Here is a 10870-nt window from a genome sequence, read left to right on the forward strand (position 1 = left end):
ACAGAACACTGATGCCCAGCACTGGTAGACAAGGTTTCCACTGTGCCCATCCCAGGCAGTGCAGCCACCTGCCTCCCTGCCTGCCAGAGCACTCACTTGTGAGGAACCCCTTCTGACTAGAAGATTGAGATAAAGAAGGAGGTGCCTGCCTTTAGGGAGCTCACCTTCTCGAGGGGAAGACCTAGTTTCTTGTGTGACTCAGTCATGGAAGTTCTAGGGTGGAGTGAGCTCCTGTTCCAGCCTTAGCCGCCCTTCTCTCCTGTTCTTCTTGGTGTGTCTCACATGGGAACTGGGCAGCCAGATGCGATGTAGATGGCAGCCTTACTCTGAGTGTGTGGCTGGCCACATCCAGACAGGGACCCATTGGTCCCCAAAGTCAGACAAATCCTTCTCAGAAGGACCACCTGGAGGCCCTTTGGGGAAAAACATGAATGTAGAAAAAGGCAAAAACAAACGCACACACATACAGAGAGAAACTGGGATCATTTGCAGCCATGGATACTGGATCTTCACCATGGCTGCATATGCATGATGTTGGCTTCAAGCAGAGATTAGGACAGGGCAGGGCAGAGGAACACTTGCCAGCTGATTAAGCTGCCCCAGCTGGTTCAGTGAGACTTTCCATGTTCTGACAGTGAGAAGGTGATGTGGCTAGTACCCCAGAGTGCAGAAGGTGGGGGTAAAGGGCATCAGAGATGCAGAAGGATGATTGAGTAAAAGTGCCTTTTGGCTATAGGCCCAGCCCCATGTCCGTCCATCACCCCCACTCACCCCACACCTACCTCTGACACTGACTGTTCTGCTTTGCACACAGAATCTGACCAATGAGGAGCAAGTTGTTATCATTCAAGCCAGGACGGTCCTGACCTTGGCAGAAAAGGTGACAGAGACTCTGCGGATGTGGGGGGCCAGGCTCCTGTAGATAGATACTCTCCCTGGGAGGAGGGCCTTCAGGGCAGAGGCACAGTCCCCTAGATCTTCTCTGCCTGGGGAAGTGGGCCCACACAGGTCCAACAGCCCAAATAGCTCTGTCTCCACCCCCTCCCACAGACACTGCCCAGTGCTGGCTCCACCCCTCCCTCCTCCCACAGACACTGCCCAGTGCTGGCTCCACCCCCTCCCACAGACACTGCCCAGTGCTGGCTCCACCCCTCCCTCCTCCCACAGACACTGCCCAGTGCTGGCTCCACCCCCTCCCACAGACACTGCCCAGTGCTGGCTCCACCCCCTCCCACAGACACTGCCCAGTGCTGGCTCCCCCCCTCCCTCCTCCCACAGACACTGCCCAGTGCTGGCTCCACCCCCTCCCACAGACACTGCCCAGTGCTGGCTCCGCCCCCCCCCCCTCCCACAGACACTGCCCAGTGCTGGCTCCACCCCTCCCTCCTCCCACAGACACTGCCCAGTGCTGGCTCCACCCCCTCCCACAGACACTGCCCAGTGCTGGCTCCACCCCTCCCTCCTCCCACAGACACTGCCCAGTGCTGTCTCCACCCCCTCCCACAGACACTGCCCAGTGCTGGCTCCACCCCTCCCTCCTCCCACAGACACTGCCCAGTGCTGGCTCCACCCCTCCCTCCTCCCACAGACACTGCCCAGTGCTGGCTCCACCCCCTCCCATAGACACTGCCCAGTGCTGGCTCCACCCCTCCCTCCTCCCACAGACACTGCCCAGTGCTGACTCCCCCTCTCCCTCCTCCCACAGACACTGCCCAGTGATGGCCTCACCTCCATCTCCTCCCAGAGGTTAGAAGCTCCTTGAGCCTGTAAAATGGACAGTGTTCCTTGGTTCCCTGATCTAATTCTGTTTAGCCTCTCAGCTTCATCCTGGTCCTGCCCCCAGCCTAGACTTGCTTAGCAGGCCACCCTCAGCCCTTCCTCAGACCTCCAGCCATGCAGAAAAAGGGATCCTGGTAAACAAAGATTTTAGGAAACAGGCCACCAAACTTCTGGCAGAATTCTAAGATGCACCTGCTCCTGCTGCACCCCAGGCCAATCTTTTCTCTTTTCCCAGGGAAGGCAGGAGTGGCAGACATCCTGAACCTCAGGTGGCATGGGTCCTGGATCTGGGTGGAGCCCACAACAGCAGCCCAACCCTAGCTCCCCTTTCTTAGTCAGGTCTCCCTGATCTTCCAGGATATCTCCTTGGAGTTGGGTGGGAGGTGGTTGGCACTGATGTTCACATGGGAGGTGCTAGGAGTCACTATCACCTGTTCATTGTGTTTGTGTCCAGTGGCTCCAGAGGATTGAAGAGACAGAGTCAGCGCTCCAGCGGAAAATGGTAGACCTGGAGAGCGAGAAGGTCAGTGGAATCTCCCAGAATGCCCCTGAAACTGATGTCCCCAGCTCTGAATGCCTGAGGCCAAGGCCTGGCCCTCTGTGTTTCAGGAGCTGTTCAGTAAGCAAAAAGGCTACCTGGATGAGGAGCTGGATTACAGGAAGCAAGCGCTGGACCAAGCCCACAAGGTGAGTGAGTGGAGGGGCAGACGTCTGCCTGCTGATCCACCCAGTGAATGTCTCAAAGGCCTTTGTGGCCAGACTCCAAACTTTTAGGAGGCATCAAGACTCAGTGTGGGGTCACTCTCTGCCTTTCTCAGTCTGAGTTCTGAGGACTTCAGCAAATACTTCAAGAGCGCAAGCGCATAAGGACTCACTTGGATACAGGCGTGTAGGCACATTGAGAACTAATATAGATACATTAATTTAGTTGATATGTCAATTAATGAGCACATAGTGCATTTAGGAGTTAACTGAAGACAAATGAGTGTTCATAGGGAAACATCATTCTACTGGAGACTCCCCTTTTGTTCATCTGAAACTTGGAGAAATGCAAGTTTGGCCTGCTCTGTGTATCTGGTCGTCCTTTGAGGACTCAGAACCTAAAGGGAACACCCCTATTTAAGGATAACATTGAAAGAGATGCTTCATGGTTACCTATATTACTCTGTATTCTATTGCTATAACAAAAATACTGGAGACCACATAATATATAAAGAAGACGGGTCTATTTAGCTCACTGTTCTGGAGGCTGAAAGTCCAAAATTGGGCAACCACATCTGCTGGGCTCTGGTAAGGAATCTGCCTATATCCCAACATGGCATTGTGGTGGGGGTATGTGGGAGGGAGAGATCACAGCATGGCAGGCAGCCTAAGGGATTTAGAGGCCAGGATACCCCCTTTTATAACAACCCACTTCAGAAACCCTGAGAAGCATGCTGATTCCTTCTAAGAACAGTCCCTTGCTGACTAAATGGTCTTCATAGGCTCTTGAAGGTTCCACCGCCTTAGTGCCATTTTTCTAGGAGCCACGCCTCTAGCACACAAACCCTCCAGAGACACACTCCAGCCACTTCCAGAGCAGGCGGCACTTGTGTCTCTTCTGATAAGCCAGTCCTTGCTAGTATCAGCTTGGGGGCCTAAGGAGTTCCATTGGAACATTCGTCAACCTTTCTGTTCCCAGGACACTGAACCCAATCAAGTGTTGAATCACAGGGGGTGTAACAGGGGCACTTAGTGGCCAGCTGCAGAGACCTCCTAGAGGAGCCAAAGGCCACACCTATCCTTTTCCTGGGATTAGTTACACTTGTACAAGATTGTTAGCTTGTGGGCGGTGTTCTTGTCCAATTGAGTATCCTTAAAGGCACAGAGAGGCTATGTCGATAATTCAGGAAGAGCACCTAGTGGTCTAATGTGTGGTTGAGGGCAGGTGTGGAAGCTGGAACATGACAGAATGATCCTATGGTGATCTTAAGTGAGCAACAATCTATAGGTCCTTGGGGTTATTCCCACATCATCTGCTTCTTGAGGCTGTATGTCAGATGGTAGTAACATTTACTCTAGGGCCATTGCTAGTTCAAGACACGGTCTGCAGACTATAGACTAACTAAAGGCAGGGAAAGTCCCTCTGATGACATAGGCTCATCCCCTAGTTTATCCTGGACTATAAACAAAGTCCATATTAAAGTTCTCACTAGCAGGAGTATGTGAAACTTCTGCAATGTGTACTCCAAACCACACGTAACCATGCTTTATTTTAAAAGGCTGGTGCTGGCTGGGTGGTGGTGGCACACGCCTTTAATCCCAGCACTCGGGAGGCAGAGGCAGGTGGATCTCTGTGAGTTCGAGGCCAGCCTGGTCTCCAAAGTGAGTTCCAGGAAAGGCGCAAAGCTACACAGAGAAACCCTCTCTCGATAAACCAAAAAAGCTGGTACTCAGGATCTGGATCTGACCTTGTTGATAGAGCTCTCTTCTGAGGCTCTGGGGCGGGGGGAGTAGGGGAGGGGAGCAGAAGTTCCCTCCCCAGCACCAAACAAACAAACATACAGTGAAAGAGTGCAGTTCTGATCTCCCTAAAGTTCCATTTTCTCTGAGCAGCTGCCGAGGCAGAAACATAAGCACACTGTGGTACCAGGACATCAGCAGGGAGTCCCGGCTGGTGTTCAGCCCCACCTCTTCTAGGGTGCCTGCTAGATAGGAAGTAGGGTGTTTGTGACACTTCAAGCCCTTCCCCCAGAGACTGCTGGGCACACTTCCTCCCCAGTAGCAACTCTGCTGAGAGGCAAAGCTGTCCACCCTGGAGAGAGTGAGCCCACTCCTGAAGAAGGGCAGGGCTGATGCCTGTCTCCCATCCCCAGCACATCCTGGAGCTGGAAGCCATGTTGTATGATGCCCTGCAGCAGGAAGCCGGGGCCAAAGTGGCTGAGCTGCTGTCAGAAGAAGAGCGTGAGAAGCTCAAAGTGGCCGTGGAACAGTGGAAGCGCCAGGTCATGAGCGAGCTGCGAGAGCGCGATGCGCAGATCCTGAGGGAGCGCATGGAGCTGCTGCAGATCGCGCAGCAGGTGCCGAAGCCGGCAGGGTGGGAGGAGAGGGTCAGCGGGGCTTCCCGAGACCACATCTGTCCAACAGCTGTGTCCTCCAGTGACCACCCCTTCCATACTCAGTCCGTGCCCCTCCCTGACTAGCTCCTAGTTTAGCAATTGCGTTGCTAAAGCTTTTGAGTGGTAGCTCTCTGTGGACTCCTGGCTTCCAGGACCTGACACTGTCCCCTGGTGGTCTGTGGACAGCAGCTAACTAACCGTTACCCAGCCCTGTTGTTTGTAACAGTCTCAGCTTTTGCCTGGAAGCAGCTTCAATGAACACAACTCACACCAGACCATCCTAAACACATGAAAAAGCTCACATTGCAGATTTCGATAAGCTGCTAGACTGGATGCTTCTTGCCCGTGATGGTCAGTAGGCCATCGGACAGGGCTTGTCAACCAGTAGGATGTGCCTATACCCCTCTACTCATGGGCCCACCCTGGGCCCCTTTGGGCTCCAGGGTAGTCAGGGTTAGGAAGGTCACCCCTGTCCCTCTTGATACATCAGTGGACTGTCATCGACAATCAGTTGCTTCCAAGACCCCAGGCCTCAGCTGCAGAAGGAAGGTTCTTCTAGTTCATAGCTCTGACTGCTGGTTGCCTGTTGCTCTGTATAATGGCCCTGGGAAGGACATAGGCTGACTCCTTGCTCTTCCATTTAAATACTATAGTTTCTGACCTGACCAGGTCAGGGGACATGGGTCCCGTCAGAGGAGAACTGGGGAATAACTCTATTTGAAGAGAAGTGGTGATCTGGGCACCAGGAAGTGGCTCAAGGCTGCACCAACACAGTAGCTTCTTTCTGGGCTATCATCCACCAAATAAGTGAGGGAAAACCTTGACCCTTTTATAGCTGGTACCCTAATCCCCTGATTCTTTAATATCTTCCTTCTTTTAATGTTGCAGAGAATAAAAGAGTTAGAAGAAAGAATAGAAACCCAGAAGAGACAAATAAAGGAGCTGGAAGAAAAGGTAAAAAAAAAAAAAAAAAAAAAAGAATGGGGGAGGGCACAGCTGGAGGGGGGGGGTTGGGCTTGCCTGACATCTATAGATAAAAGAATGCGAGCTCTGGTCTCACTGCTGAGACCTGGCCTGCAAGGTAGCCCATGCAAAGCAGAGTGGAGGTGAACAGAAAACAGTCCATCGGGCAGGCGCTGTGGGTACACTGGGCCAGAGCCAGGAGCTCCTCACACAGCCTAGTCCTGTAGCCTTTGCACTGCCTCAGTTTCCCTTCTGGATCCATATGTTGGACCAGTAAGCTAGGATCCTGTTCCATGCTGGTGCCCTGGGTGGTGCAGAAGCGTTTAACCCTCCAGGTTCATCATGCTTGGCTGTCTAAAGATCAGGTTCCTAAAAGACAGGCCACAATCCCCAAGAGCTGCTCCAGGGCACAGGGACCTTCTGCTCCTGACCCCCAAGTAGTGTCTCCAGGACCAGAGATGCTGGGGTGCCTGCTCAGGTGCTTTTTCTGGATGCTGGCTCTGCAGCCTAGGGTGCAGGGCCTCCGTCCACTGGTATCAATAGACTCAGTGCTCCCAGACCAAGTTGGAAAGCATGTGCCTAGAGACCCCTACCCCCTGTGGGGATGCTGTGCTTCCTTTTCTGTAGCCTGTTTGCTTTGGGGCTAGTTCTCAGGTTGCTGGAGTCTTGAGTCTTACGACAGTTCCTCCCCATGGATAGATCTCATCAAAGTGACACGATGCAGAAGGTGGCCAGTGGGACCCACCTACTGCCTTGTTCCTTCTGGGGAGAACAGGGGGCAGGGCTTGGGCAGGATACCCTCTAGACCACCTCCTCACCAGCCTTAGCCATGGCCTCGGGGTGTTCTCTGCCTTCTGCAGACCAGTCCTTAGCAGCTATCCATTTCAGCCAGCCCAGCCAGCCTTAGCAGTAACAAAAGTTGCCATCGGTGGAGCATTTTGATGCCACTGCCCAGGAGACCGCACATAAATTCCTAGGTCTGCCATGAAGATAGGACCCCAGAGTCAAGCAGGCATGTGCTCTGAAATAAGGACCACCTACAAACTCCAGGCCACAGGGGCAAACACCCGACATGCACACTGGGTGCCCAGCAAAGCCAGGAGGGGACACAATCTTGTTGTTCACCTGAGTTTCAACACTACAGTTCTGACCTGACAGTCTGAGGACATTGGTCCCACCAGCGCTGGAGCCCTGGGTAAAGACTTGCACTCTTCAGAATGAAGTGGTAAACTAAGGACTGCTAGATAGCTCAAGGCTAGGCCAACGCGTTAGCTACTCTATGGGCTACTCTCCCATCAAATAAATGCAAACCCCTAAGGTGACAAAGTCTTCCCCAGACTGTATGCTTGCTTCATTTTGTGTCTTAACCCAAGGGCACATGTTTGAGTTACCAGGAGAGCAACGTTTAATGGCTGAATGTAATTGCTTCTTTTCTCCAAGTTAGTTTGGCCTGCCCTCTCCCCAACCCAACCAATCCTTCAAGTAAAATCTATTCAGGATGTCAGTATACTTGGTTGTTTATAAAGGAGCCACTACCAAAACTAGGGTACTTGTACATTCTGGGTACTGAGGCATCTTCCTCTTCGGCTATGGTTCTCTGCTCAGCGACTCTCCATAGACTCCTGGCCCTGGGAAGCTTGGCATGCTGTGTGGGGGTGTGGAGACCACAGCTGAGCCTTGAATGATACCTAGTCCCCCAATGTTATTTGGGGTGGCATTGTCACCCTAAGCTTTGGGTTCTCACAAAGCCCCTTAAGCACGTCCTGTGCTTGCCTGCTCCTCCCAGCTGGCCACGGCCCCTCTCTGTCTATGCTCATGGCTCGTTTCTTTACAGACATGCTACAAACTCTGACTTTTCTTTCTCTCTCCTTGTGTTTCTCCATCCTCCCTTTTCCTTTTCAGTTTTTATTTTTGTTCTTGTTTTTCTCCCTAGCTTTCATTCTCTGGTCATAGCTGTTCTTGGCACCCTGAGCTGGTGAGTACTTAAGAGACTGCCATGTCCTGGTGTCGGCCTGCTCCTTTTTCTGGGAGACAGTAATGGTCTCTGCCACCCAGCCAGATGCCCACTTGCCCTCACAGAAGCAGAAAGGCCACTCCTGGGTCTTCCAGAAGGCTCCTTGTAAAGCTACCCTCCTTTCAGAAACCAAAAGCCCTTCTTGAGGCACTGGGTCCACAGGAGTATGGTATAAGGCATGCTCATGACCAGCACCCACTGCAGAAGTCAGTATCCACTAGGCAGCAGAAGGTGGCTTCATGATTTTTCTGTTGTTCCAGTCCCATGTCCCCAAGTCACTGGGTCACCTACAGGAATATCACTAATGTGTAGAGTCACTGCTCTGCCTACACACAAAGGCCACACACCGCACTTGGTCAGTATTTTCTGCTCAGAGGTGAAGACATTTGGGACTTGACATAACTCAACTCAGGCCCCTAGCTCTGTTGTCTAAGAGGATATGGAGAGATCTTTTTCAGGGGACCAGCAGTGACGTTCACTACCCCTTCTCCCACTAAGTCCCATGATTGTGTCTTTCTTCCAGCCCTCTGCAAAGGTGGACCTTTGTCCTCTAACAGGACCAGAGAGCAGCAGGTACCAGAGAAAGCGTGGGAAATCGGGTCTGGTCTCTGAAGCCTCTGGAGGGTTTGGGCTCTGTTCCCTGCCCTGTGGAGGATGAGGGCTGAAGCACTGTGAGCTACAGCCACTGTCCACTTGGGGCGATCCAGGACAAGAACTTATCTTGCTGACTAGTACTTCTCTAAGAGAGGCCCAGCCTCGGCTACTGGGTCCTGGTGACCTTCAGCCCAGAGAGTAGGCCTCATCCCAATCACAGCGATGTATAATGTTCCCTGCCATGCAGGGGGAGAACTGCTCCTGTGCTGGAGCCCACACTGAACACCCCCCCCCTTGTTCCCATAGTGACCATCAGTACTCTTGAAAGAAGATCTCAGTACTGGCCAGACTTGCCCCTAATGGCAAGATGAAGGCTGTGGTCTCAGTGGTGACCTACGAGGGTTCCCTGTGACACCCTGGGTGTCACACTGAAGTCACTCACTGTGGTCTTGAACACTTGCTGATGAACAGATCCCATGCCCAATCTTGTTCTGTCACATTGGTGTCTCTGTGAGGACAGATGAGTTACACCCCCCACCCCCCAACTGGCTTCCTCCAGACACAAAGGCTAGACCTAGCCTGGTCTGCTGGCCAGGAGCACAGTGGGAAGCTCAGAGGAGAGGCCACAGAGTGGAGGCCCCTCCTGGCCTGGAAGACCCTCAGCCGGTGAGCCTGAGAACTGCCCATGGCAAGGGCAGGTGGTGATGTCAACTGAAGATGGCTTTGTCCGGAGCCTGTGTACACAAGGAGCAGGGTCCAGGAGAGAAGGTGAAGAGAAGATGCACCCAAGGTTCCAGGAACTTCAGAAAGCAGCCACTGTACAAGGGCCTACAGGTAGGTGGCAACATCTGCCCACTGGGGACAGCCCTCCTTCCCACACTGTTCGGCAGCCTGCTACTTTTGCTTGGTTGAATGTCACCTTTGAGATGTGGATGAGGTCTCCCCTGCTAGAGAAGGCTGGAGTGGCCATGAGGGCTAGTGGGTAATGAGCTGGGGGCTTCCTGTATCCATTTCCAGATGTAGCCCATAGATGTAGGGTTCTCACCTTCCCTGTTCATGCTAACTCAGATGCCAGCACCCTCTGAGGAAGCATCTGAGCTGCCATGGCTTCTGCACTCCAGCCCCACCCAGGTGCTAGCAAAACCTGAGGCACAAGTTCCCTGTCTCATCTGTGGACCCATCTGTGCCTGTGGCTGGACCCCACACACAGTGGGGACTTCCCTCCCCAGTGCCATGATGTCCCCAAAGTTCGGATAAACACAGGGTACCTTCTTCCCCGTCCCTACAGACAGGAAGCTCTTCCCTGAGACACAAGGTGCTCCATCCAGCCCAGTCCCCATGGAAGATGGCAGAAGCAGCTATAGTGTGGGTTAAAACTTTCCATCCACTACACACATTCCATGGATTAAACCTAGGGCCTGGCACATTCAAGGAAACTCTCTACCCCTGAGCTATAGCCCTAACCTTCTTTTTCATTTTTTATTTTCAGTGTCTCATTAAGTTGCCCAGAACTCATTCTGGGTTGTACCCCAGGGGTTAAAATGGTGACCTCACTGACTCAGCCTTCTGAATAACTGGGAGGACAGCCACAGTATACTGTGTGGTTTGTTTGTTTGTTTGTTTTCGAGATAGAGTTTCTCTGTGTAGTTTTGGAGCCTGTCCTGGAACTCACTCTGTAGACCAGGCTGGCCTCGAACTCACAGAGATCCGCCTGCCTCTGCCTCCCGAGTGCTGGGATTAAAGGCGTGCGCCACCACCGCCATAACGGGATGACCCTGTTGCCCAGGCCCTGTGACACATCAGAAGAGCTTGCTCCCCTCTGGGCTGCATCCAGACCCTTGTGGGGAGGAGGTGACTGAGAACAGGTTTCCCAGGGGCACTCTGAGGCTCTTTGGAAATTGGGCAGACGCTGTGTGTGTGTGTGTGTGTGTGTGTGTGTGTGTGTGTGTGTGTGTGTGTGTGTGTCTTGAGACAAGGAGGCCTGCTACCGCAGATTTCATCCCCTGAGGGATGAAGCTTGCCCAGTTTAAGGATGGGCACAGAAATTTCAGGTCCTCACATCCAGGGCTACTTTCAGGTTGCAGTGAGGCGTTTGGCTCCAGTATGGCCTAGTTGAGTGGAGACATCCCACCTCCTAGGACTATTGTTTCCTTGTAAGGAGTCCTGGTGAGGTCACTTGTCCTGCCACTGATAAAGCTTAGCCTAGACCTTACTAGGGAACATGGAAGAACCTGTTGCTGAGCATAGGGGACAGGGAATGTATGGAGGCAGGGATGAGAGCTGTGGACACATCATACATGGAGACCCAGCACATGCGCCAGGGTAGTAGAGGCTAGCTCTCTTTCCACCTACAATAAAAGAGAAATCCTGTCTAGCCAATGAGTGTTTTCTCCTGTGCACATATTCCTCCTCATGAGCGCCC

At 52.8% G+C, this 10870-nt stretch overlaps 1 protein-coding gene across 16 annotated transcripts in view; it reads left to right on the forward strand.

Annotated features, from left to right (window-relative positions):
* Positions 1–9282, forward strand: part of Jakmip3 (Janus kinase and microtubule interacting protein 3) — a 109528-nt gene extending 100246 nt beyond the window's left edge. For all 16 annotated transcript variants that reach the window (XM_036197680.1, XM_036197753.1, XM_036197671.1 and 13 more), the window contains 7 exons: positions 815–880; positions 2234–2302; positions 2389–2466; positions 4635–4838; positions 5766–5831; positions 7743–7815; positions 8378–9282. In XM_036197680.1, the coding sequence (XP_036053573.1) occupies positions 815–880; positions 2234–2302; positions 2389–2466; positions 4635–4838; positions 5766–5831; positions 7743–7793 (534 nt within the window). In that variant the 3' untranslated portion in view covers positions 7794–7815; positions 8378–9282. The remainder of the gene's footprint in view (positions 1–814; positions 881–2233; positions 2303–2388; positions 2467–4634; positions 4839–5765; positions 5832–7742; positions 7816–8377) is intronic.
* Positions 9283–10870: the final 1588 nt, after the last annotated feature.

The sequence above is a fragment of the Onychomys torridus genome, chromosome 1, assembly GCF_903995425.1.
Source record: "Onychomys torridus chromosome 1, mOncTor1.1, whole genome shotgun sequence".
Lineage (NCBI taxonomy): Eukaryota > Metazoa > Chordata > Mammalia > Rodentia > Cricetidae > Onychomys > Onychomys torridus.